The sequence below is a fragment of the Rosa rugosa genome, chromosome 2 (genome assembly GCF_958449725.1).
Source record: "Rosa rugosa chromosome 2, drRosRugo1.1, whole genome shotgun sequence".
NCBI lineage: Eukaryota > Viridiplantae > Streptophyta > Magnoliopsida > Rosales > Rosaceae > Rosa > Rosa rugosa.
Window position 1 is genome coordinate 25700486 of NC_084821.1, and position 11428 is coordinate 25711913.

Consider the following 11428-nt stretch of genomic DNA (forward strand, 5'->3'; position numbering starts at 1 on the left):
TTTCTTGGAAGCGACTACGCTCAGAAATTTTATATGTTTTCGTGGTAGCCTTTCACGCTCCGAAACTAACCCTAATTTCTTGTTCTCTTTCAGGATGAGTAACCTGAACAAATTGGACTTTGCTCCATTGGGAACAACTGGCTCTGAATATCACAGGTGGGTTCGTGATGTCCGCCAGCATCTCAAGGCCGATGGAATCCTGGATACGATTCTCGAGCCTAGCTAGGACGTGCTAACTGTTGAGCAAGCTCAAGCTTTGGAAGCAAATAGAGCAGCCTTAGAGGCAAATGAGGCGAAAGCCATCATCCTAATGACTCGTCATATGGATGATTCACTCCAGTACGAGTGTATGAATGAAGAAGACCCCAGAAAGCTGTGGGCCTCACTCGAAGAAAGATTTGGCAATGTCCGTGACTCCCTGCTTCCTGACCTAGAAGTGAGATGGCATAGCCTCCGCTTCTGTGATTTCAAGTCAGTTCTTGACTACAACTCGGAAGCACTTCGCATTAAATCCTTAATGGAATTCTGTGGTAAAGAGATCACAGATGCGATGTTGATTGAGAAGACTCTCTCTATTTTCCCCATCTCTGCATTGATGGTTGCTAAGAACTATCGAATCGATGTTACTGCAAGACGAATCACAAGGTTTCATGAGCTCATTGGAGCTATGAATGTCGCTGAAAAGCATGACAACATCCTTGTGAAGAACTATAATTCGAAATCCGTGGAAATAGAGCATATTCCGGAATCCAATTATAGTCGCGCCCCTAAGAGAAGGCGCCAAGAGCGAAACCCTAACCTTAGGGATACCTTAGGACGTTCTGGTCCATATAATCGCTCTACTTGGGAAGGTAATCGCCAAAATAGGCGAACACGTAACCGAAGAGGTCAACGTGGAAAGAGAGAGGGAGGCAACGCCTCTGGCCATGTTGGTGGCGCCACCAACACTAAGAGCCATCTAAATGACGCTTTCAAAGCGCCTCAATCAATGGAATTCAAGCAAAGAGATTTATGTTCTCGATGTGGAGTGTCAGATCATTGGGCACACATTTGTAGAGCTCGTGAAGAACTTGTCACTGCCTACAAAGCATATTGTGAACCAAGAGAAGATCACTATGTGGAACAAGAAGATCAAGAAGATGATCTAGAGTGAAGGGTTAAAGACTACGAATCTGGCTGGGATCAATAGATCGCCAATTCTATTTAAGTCTTTATTTTCAAGAGATGTAGGCAATTGCCATATTATTTTTGTAGTAGATGCCTATGGTTTAGTCTTTCTTCAAAGTAGGCGTACTCAATGTAAATGTGATGTCTAGGAAGGTTTTGAGATAAGTGGTAATTAAGCGAGCTTTGCTCCACCGACATCTCTCTACTCACCTGGTCACATTTGCGTTGGAATTACCGAAAGAAGTTAGACTACTACCATTGTTTTGCATTAGCTAGCATTTGGATTAGATTCTCCTAATGGTTAAGAGACAATGATGTACTCCGTTGGCTTATGAATAAAATTTTGAGTTCTTTTCATTATGACTCCATTTTGATTCATGAGCATGTTACTTTGTGACTACGATGGCTGGGCCAATATTAATTCAAGGACATGGAATAGCCCAAGTTCTCCTTGCCAAATGGCACCTTGATTAATGTCACAGAAACTCTCTACGCTCTTAGGGCAACTCGCACCTATGGATAGCCAACGGATTCCATGCGAAAATGCAAGTAGAGAACAGAAATGAGTTCCTTTGCAATGCCTCTAATGATTGCGAACGAAGGCGCATCTTAGAGAAGTTTATGTGTCTCTCTAGTGGGCTCTATGTCACTATTCGAGCTCTTAAATCCAATAAAGTTATGAGAGAAGATCTCTTGGATTTAGACACATATTGGCTTTGTCTCGACAGGATAAGTCACCCTGGTCATGATATGATGATCCGTCTACTAAAGACTTCACATGGACACCATCGAGCGAAATGAAGCAAGAATCAAAATTTGGTTCCTGGACTTAGCAAGACCGCAATAATTGCAGCATCTGGCGCTGCAGCTGTCTTGTGGCGCCATATGGCCGCCCAAGTCCCTTGTGACAACGCCATATATGGCGCTACCCATGGCCATGTCGCCATGGATGTCAATCCCCATGGTTATAACGCCATGGATGCCACTTCCCATGGTCATGACACCATGATGGGTGATGTAGTCACAAACTTTGCTTCAATATGCGTTTCAAACGCTCAGGCCCAACCAAAACTCTCCTTGGTTGCTTCTAAGGCCTCTCGCTCATTTTACAAAGCCATTTCCTTGGGAAAATTAGGACTGAGACCGTCCTATGCAAAGGATATGAAAATACTCATTATGTTCTCACATAGAATCCGTAGGGATTCTGTGGACTGATTCCACCAACTTGCGGACGTTTAAATATCTCATGATGTTGGTTGATATGCAAACACGCTGGTCACGTGTTGTGTCATTGTCCACTTGTAATGCTGCTTATGAAACACTCCTAGCACACATCATATGACAACGGGCTCACTCCCCGAATCATCCTATTCAGTCAATTGGATTTGACTATGCTAGTGAGTTTACATCGAAGACTTTCTATTGTTATTGCATTTGGGACTGATGTTGGACATCATATTCCCATGAGCACATCCAAATGGTCTCGCGGAAACGACTACGATGGTAGTCCGGACATTGGTAATGCGCACCAACCTCCTTATATCCGCTTGGGGTGATGCAATATCGCATGCAGCTATGCTAATTCGTCTACGACCCACTGCCACTCAATCTACCTCTGCGTTACAGCTAGTGACTGGGTACAAATATCGTACTTACGCATATTTGAGTGTGCCATTTCTGTGCCAATTGCGCAGCCATAGCGCTCTATAATGGGTTCTTACAGACGAATGAGCAACTCAGTTGGATTTGAGACTCCAACAATCGTCCGCCACTTCATGCCCTTGCATGGCGATCTCCTTCCCGCTAGATTTGCGGATGTCACTTTGATGAGACAGTCTTCCCGTCGTTAGGGGGAGATAATAACACAGATGTTCAGCAGGAACGACAGGAATTGTCGTGGCCTGTCCCCACTATGTCTCATCTCGATCCCTACTAAAGTGACGAGATCACACAAATATGCTGCAAACATGCCTGCAAGGATGGACGTCCCTACGAGAGGACGTAGCGCCACCCTACACAAAGGTAGGCATGGCGCCAAAGCCATAGAGAGTGGCACTCTGGCGTTACAGGCCATGGCCCCAGCTAGGATGCATGGGAGGCCCGTGGGTTCGAAGGATACTTTGGCACATTCCAATCCTTTGATCATCAAGACTCAAAATCCGTCTCATGAGTATCTTCCGGGTTATGGTTATCGTTGGGGGACGCCTCAACGTTAGAACCCTATTCCTGAGAATATAGAGCTCTATGAAAATTACACTAGTGTACATGAGACGTGGGATAGAAACTCCATCATAATTGATGATGTAGTTGCGCATTTCGTTGCGCATGAGTTTGTTGAGTCCGATGATATCGAACCACGCTCCGTTGATGAATGAATGCCAACGTAGAGAGATTTGGCCTAAATGGAAAGATGCGATCCAGGTTAAGATAGATTCTCTAACGAAGAGGAAGGTTTTTGAGCCAGTGATGCCAACAACTCCTAACATAAAACCTATTGACTAATAGGTCTTCGTTAGAAAGCGTGATGAGAAAAAGAGATGACAATCTCGCCTTATGGCGCAAGGCTTCTCACAAAATGCCCTGGAATCGACTACGATGAGACATATTATCTCGTAATGGATGTCATTGCACTCTACTACCTTGTCAGTTTGGTAGTTTCCGAATAACTGAACATGCAGCTTACAAATGTGGTCACTACGTATCTCTATGGGGATCTAGATACGGAATATACATGAAGGATCATGGTGAACTTCATTTACCCAAGTCAAGTGGCTCCAGACTACGGAGCGCGTTTACAAAGAGGTTGAAACGCTCACTAAAGTGACTACTTGATTGGGAAGGGATATGCCCACGCGTTTCCATAACAAGTTTCGGATTCTATCGCGGTTCATGTTGGATATGATCTTCATTAGAAGCCCTTAAAGAGTTAAGGGAAACCGCTGAACACTAGAAATCCGAGTTTGAGATGAAGGATTTTGGGAGAACACGATTATGTCCCGGTTTGGAACTTGAGCATCGTGTTGATAGATACTTAAGCATTTTGACAAGGTCAAACCTTCAAGCACCTCCATGATCGTCCGTAGTCTTGATCCTGAAAAGGATCCTCTTCGTTCAAAGGATGATGACGAAGATGCGCTACGGGCAGAAATGCCCTAGTTAAGTACAATATGCGCATTATTGTACTTAGCTCCATGCACAAGACCGGACATCTCATATATTGTGAACTTGTTAGCTAGATATAGCTCTGCGCCAACGCGACGCCATTGGATTGGTGTAAAAGATATCTTTCAGTACTTGAGATGTATGATTGATATGGGCTTGTTCTATCCCTACAGAGAGATGATGGATTCGGACCCATCACACACCAGGAACGCCGCCAACACTGGCCTGCGTCCCCTCTCCCCATCCCAAAACGAAGTTAGCGTTTTGGAAGGTTTTGCTGATGCTGGGTATCTCTCTGACCCACACAAAGGTCATTCCCAAATTGGTTAAGTGTTCACCATGGGTAAAGACTGCGATATCTTGGAGGTCTACAGAAATAGACCCTAGTCGCTATATCTTCGAACAATGCAGAGACCATTGCTCTTCACGAAGAGATTCGTGAATGTATATGGATTGGATCCATAATTACGCATGTTCGAACAATTGTGGTTTGAAGTCTACCATAGATGAGCCTACGAGCATTTAGGATAATGCAGCTTGTTTTGAACAAATGAAGCAAGGCTACATCAAAGCGACAACACCAAGCTTAATCAGCAACAACAAACTCTCCTCAAGATCAAAATGAACTAGGTTCGATCTGAGGACAGTGTGGCAGACTTGCTCACTAAGTCATTGCCTAAATTCCACTTTCGAGAAACATGTTGGTAGCATCGTTTACGGAAGTTATCCGAACTCCCATGACCGTAGTCATCATGGGGAGATGCAGACATCAGGGGGAGATGTCTACATGTATGGTCTCGAAACGTGAAGGGTGTGTTGTGCTCTTTTTCCCCTTCGACCGAGGTTATTTTTGTCCCACTGGGTTTTTGTTACTCGGCAAGCTTTTTAACGAGGCAACGAGAAAAGCACCGCGTTTGGGCAACACAAGGGGGAGTGTTTAAGGAAATCTCTCTTTTATGTGTTTGGCCCAAACTCTAGGTTACTTGACCTAGTGGTAATATGGTTAAATTAGAAGGATCTAGATTCCTATTCAATGTACGATTACTTTCCTTGTATGATTGAGATTCTTTACATTGTAATCCTCTATATAAAGAGGCCCCTATTATCAATGAGATATACACAGCAAATTCCTCTTAAATTCAGTTTCTCTACAACACAAACAAAAATTTATCAACTATTTTTTATTTTATGAGAAATAAAATATTTATTTTTTTAGCAATAGATAAAATATTTATTAACTTGGGTTTGTTTTTTGCTCAATTAAAACTTAAGTATTCTTGCATCTTCATCAAAAATATTGCCAAACAAAAGAAAATATAAACCTTAATAATAAAAGGATAAATTTCAGTTTAGTATCCTGTGGTTTGGGGGTAACATCATGTCAGTCCCTGCTCTTTCAATTTGATCAGCAACACCCTTGTGCTTTCAATTTCAATCAGCCGTGCCCAAATTTCACTGTTCCGTCCAATTTGAACGTTAAATTTGACTGGATTGACAAAGTAAAATTTGGATGGAACAGTAAAATTTGGGCACAGCTGATTGAAATTGAAAGCACAGGGGTGTTGCTGATCAAATTGAAAGAGCAAGGACTGACATGATGTTACCCCCAAACCACTGAGTACTAAACTGAAATTAATCCATAATAAAATTTCCCAAGTACGTGAGTTTTTTCAAGAGATGTAGTATTAATACAAAAATTAAGGTTAACGAATATCATAAATAAATAATGTTTGTTTGAAATTCTAAGTAATACAGTATAAATATAAAAAACTGAGGATAATTTTATAACATTGTGAGGTTAATGTGGTGGTTTGTTGTGCGACTTGTATTTCAGAGGTTGTGGGTTTGAGCTATGGTTGGGTTATAGATTTCTAATAGTGGAACCCACTTCTAAGCTGATTAGGCATGTCACATCATCGCCACATCATAAAATATGGGCCCAACATGAGCCACTTCAGCAAGTTAACGTACTCACTTAATGGAAGACTAACATATTGGATTTATTGGATACAGTATAGGGATGTTTTTTATGAAATTAGAAAAGCAGCGACTAAAGTGGTAAATGTAACTAGTATTTTGCCCTTCAAGTTCAGATGAATCAGAAAGAAGTTGAAGGATGAGTTCATGAGTGTTTGACTAATTTGACACTTAGAAGTTGTTTATTTTGCTGCCTTGTTGCATTTATAATTTTCTAAAACTTCCAGCTTTTATGAACTTATTAGTTGTTTAATACTTTACTTTATTTTCTTTCAAAAAAAATACTTTACTTTATTTTTTGTTTGTAATATTAAGCCATAGGGCTTAGCACATCTGAATTGTTTATCATTTTATGAGACATTTGGAGTTTTTGGTATGAAATATGCACAAAAATTATGCAGGTTTTTAGCATGTTCAACTCAGAAATGTGAATTTATGAACCTAAGCATTTGCACAAAACTGAAAGGTTGTGAAATGTTCGGTTTGTAAAGTAACAAATAGGAATATTGAGCATAGTGTCCAATAAATCGAGTCGGGCCCAGCCCAGCTAGGGCTTAAGAAAAATATTCAAGCCGAGCCGAGCTTGAGTATGGAAAAAAAATCAAGCTCTAACCAGGCTCGAGCTCGATAAAAAGCAAATGAGCCGAACATGATCACCTTGGTATTCACTCCGACTCAGCTCATTCACACCCCTACGGGCGTGTGGCTGAGCCTCCCAATTAGGTTAGGTTCCAAAACCCTTTAAAAAAAAACAAAACAAAACAAAAACAAAATAGGAATATTGAGCCAAACCAAACAGAAAAAATCTGATTTCAGTTTAGGCCCTATACCAAGCCATACTGACCCAATCACAACCGTAGAATAAACCTTCTTATATAAGGTGCAAAATTGTTCCTACCCTCTTTATTCTTGAGCATTCAGTCCTTGCCTCATTCATAAGGAGTTCATACCTAGATAATTGCATAAGGCTGGTGCTTTAGATTGCTACCTTCATGGATTCATCAGGTATAGACCCGTCCTTTAGGCAGTGTTTGGGTGAGGTATTTTGAGGAGGGAGATGACTTGTAGAAGGGATTAAAAATCCCATTTGAAGAATCCCTTGATCGAGCTAATATTTTTTATGTTTTCAATATCATTTTTCCTACATTTTACTTAGTTATTCTCTTAACAATGTCATTTCTAACTTACTTTGTTGTATTTAGGTACAAATGAGCTTCAAACGAAATGAGCTAAGAAGAGCTAGAAATGAAGGCAAGAAGGAAATGTGGCGCAGAAATGAGAAAGAAATGGAGAAAAAAAACTTTCCTAATTCTACTAGGAAAAGGAATCTCAGTTGAAGTAGGAATCCTAATGCAACTAGGAGTGAACTCGGAAAAATGGTGTTCGGAAATGAAGAAATGACAGAGACCTAGTTGGACTAGGAAACCTGCTGACACTAGGAGTCCTGGTGATGCTAGGAGATTCTGTGGCTTCAAGTTGACTCAAGATTGCTCAAGAATGTTCTAGAATGAACAAGAAATTTCGGCAATTGAAGAATGGGCTTTGAAATTGTCCAATTGAGAAGTCTGGCCCAAAGATTGAAGCATGTGACTTGCACATGAGTCTCTAGACCCTTCTTGACGTCTTGGAGGAATCCTAAATCAATTATTATTGATTTTTGCCGAAAATATATAGAAGATTCAAGAAGAATTCGGCAAGGGCAAATATGGAGAGTTTGAGAGAAAATCTACTTCGTATGCAATCAGGAAAAGAAAATAAAAATCATTTTTAGGTTTCCTGGTTGTATTCTACATGCATGGTGGCCAAATTATGGCTAGATACATGGGAGAATTTCGGCAATGAGAAGGTAACTTGTTCTCCAATTCAAATGGAATTTTCTCATTGGTCAGATGATGCAAACAAGTAGAATTCCTAGGAAACCCTACCCTAGGCCGTGCACTATATAAGGGGGGATGTTTGCCGTGCAAAATTATCATGAAACCCTGAATCAAAATCGCAAATACCTCCCTTTATTCTCTCAAAATTTCAGCCTCTCCAATTGTTCAAGACTTTGAAGCCGTGAAGCAAGTTCATCCTCCATTCATCCATCCTTGCCGTGACTCTCATCATCTCCCATCACCTTTGAAGACCTTCTTGCATTCTTGAAGCTTCTTTAAAAGTGTAACCATGAACCCTAACTTGTTATTTTCGGTTTCTTTGTTTTGTACTTTAAAAATCAGATTATGTAGCGTTCTATATTTTTGGTTTTATTAGATGTTGCGATTTCTTGTGAGGTTAAAGTAAATGTTTTGATGTTTAGTTTCCAATAACCTTGAAGCATGAATTCGTTTTAGGATTTTCAGATTTATAGTTTTCGATTTCTTGAATGTTTGTTGGTTTTGTTCTTCAATCCCACCTATCATGTTTTCGATTTCTTTGTTGGCCAACTTAGATTTCGAATTGCATGATTGAATCCATAATAAGATGCTAGCGTTCTAGGTCTTGTTAATTAAAGTGGAAAACCTATAATTATTTAGGTAAATCAACAAAGAGAATTGCATGCTTGATTAGCGTTCTAACTTGTGTGTTTTTCTTAAATCAATCAAACTTTCTAAGTGTTTAATGCGTTGAATATGTTTGTTATTAGATTGATCACTCACTAGCATTGCATGTTTAATAGAGTTAACTATGGTGCGTTCATCTAGCTAATTTAACTAAGGAGAGTAAAGAAGAACTTATGTATGCCTTCATGGTTTGTTCTTGATTGATTTCGTTCAAGTTTGTGTTTTGATTTGTAAACTATGATTTGTAGTCTTGAATTCGTGTTAAAGGTTGTTAACTTCGTCATACATCTCATCCGTCCATTTTATCCTTGATTCTTGGTTGATTGGTCAATGCAATTAGTTAGTTAGTTAATTAGTTTAGTAAATAAACAAATTTCGAAATCCCCTTTTTTATTCTTTGTAATTTTCGTAAATATTGTATATCTCTAATTAATATTCTTTTCTTGACGTTTAAATGACAGGAGCACCCTCAATCCCTGGATAGAACGATCCCTACTTGCTATATACTAACAATTGTCAACAGGGTTAATTTTGAGAACTCACTTTTGAGCTCGTCATCCCTCGTTTGGCAAAAAAACAGGGAGGGACTTAAATTAGACTGGATTTTAAGAGAGGATTATTAGACAGAGTTTCACTGGTCAGTACTCTCTCTACTCTTAAAAGAGTTAAATATAAAATTATGGTTGCTCTATAAAGATGCTTGTTCCCTAGTTAGATGGGTTCTAGCCTAGTTATGAACCTATGAGCCAAGCTAGAATTTACTTGGCCTTCTGTACTGGAAATCATGTTTTCCGTACATATTATAAGTTGAGTTATATAATACTTGTCTGGCTGGTGAGTATATTGATTGTGAAACCAGTTAGACAACATGTATGGAAATATAGGGTATATTAACATTAATCTTGTTCGGTTGTTTTAGTTTAATGCAAGCTAGATAAGGAATGGATAAGAAGCAAAAGGGTATGAAAAAGGAAGATGATGGAGGCAAATACTTGCATTGGAATCCGGAAATGGATCGTTCATTGGCGGATATTCTTAGAAGTGAGAGAAAATCTGGCCATAAAAGTGATGGTAGGTGGAAAACTGAAGCATTTACTTCGGTTGCGTTGAAGATGTCAGCCAAGTATAATGTAAATGTGACAAATGACAATGTGAAGAATCACCTCAAAGGTTGGAAAAGGACATATGGAGTAGTTTATGATATCCTAAGCCAAAGTGGCTTTAATTGGGATAGTGAGCGTAAGATGCTAACCGTAGATGATGATAATGTATGGAATGATTATGCAAAGGTATGATCTGTTAACCGTACATGTTTACTTTGCCACTATTAATTTTTTAGATATATATGAAATGAGTTTAACTTTCTTGCTGCTTATGCATATTTCTTGCTGCTTGATTTGTATGTGGTTTAACGAAACAGAACATATATTGATAGAGAGATTATGTTGGCTACTTGATTTGTATGTTGGGTTTGGTTGGTTTTCATTCCTCTATGTTACAAGCTCTGCCTTGCTTCTATTCTTCTATGTCTAGCTTGCACATATCTGTTTTGTTTTGAAGTCAATGCCACAAGACTTTTGAAATTTGTATGGTTTTGTTGTGATGTTTAGGATGTTATCACTATCATGTTATTAGAATGTTTGACATTTTAAGTCTATGAATTCAAGTAAGACCATAATCGAATTGTGACTGTGAAATAGTTGTTGCATTTTTCTAGGGTTTTTCATGGTTTTTTCATTTTAATGGAAGTTTTGGAATTAATTAGTGAAGCACAAATTTTCTTGTTTTACATCTATTTGATTTTAAAAAAATAATTGCAATTAACTACAATAGTTCTATAGCAAAATATATATATTAAAAAAAAAAAAAGATTAATTTTGTCAAAAAATTAATATGTTTACAGAATCCCATAATTAAATCCTTTCACTCAAAAAAATTACCAAAACAAGTCATGTGGATTATGTCCCTTCATTTTAAGATCCCATCACCATATAATCCCTTCACCTTATAATCCCATCACCTTGAAATCCCTTGGAACCTCCAAATCCCCTATCCAAACACTACCTTAGTTTACTTCCTATGCGAGATATACATGTGTGATTCATTAGTTTGTGTTAATATTGCTATGAACTGATCCTGTGCTTGTATATGATCAGTATGACATTACGTCACCAAACAGTAGAGCTACTGCTCCAAGCAGCAGCAGCAGTACATAGCCGCCCAACAACACCAGTAGCACACAACCACTTCTGCTGCCACTGCTGCTCTCCCTCATTTTGCGCCTCCAAAAGTTTCTCCCATTGCCGTTGATCTTGAGCAAGAAACCCTTCATTTGTCTCAGTCCATAAACTCCACCACAGAATAGTTGCGCTCTATTCAACAGCAACATTGGAATCACTTCATTCCCATACTGATGTGCCCATCCAGTTAAAATAGTTTCATAATGTCATTCCCGTACCGTCCTTATGATCATGCCTTCTAGGTTTTAACCAACCAAACCAGAAAAGAAGACGATGGTTGAATGCCATGACACCTATAAATAGTAACAACTACAAATACCCAAAGAAGCTACGAAACAA

General features: G+C 39.2%; 1 protein-coding gene across 1 annotated transcript; it reads left to right on the forward strand.

The window, feature by feature from the left end:
• The first annotated feature begins 9790 nt into the window (after nt 1-9790).
• On the forward strand, nt 9791-11065 carry LOC133730587 (uncharacterized). Its single transcript, XM_062158148.1, has 2 exons — nt 9791-10138; nt 11006-11065. Exons 1-2 carry the CDS (start codon nt 9791-9793, stop codon nt 11063-11065), a joined length of 408 nt encoding a protein of 135 aa, XP_062014132.1.
• The last annotated feature ends 363 nt before the right edge of the window (nt 11066-11428 follow it).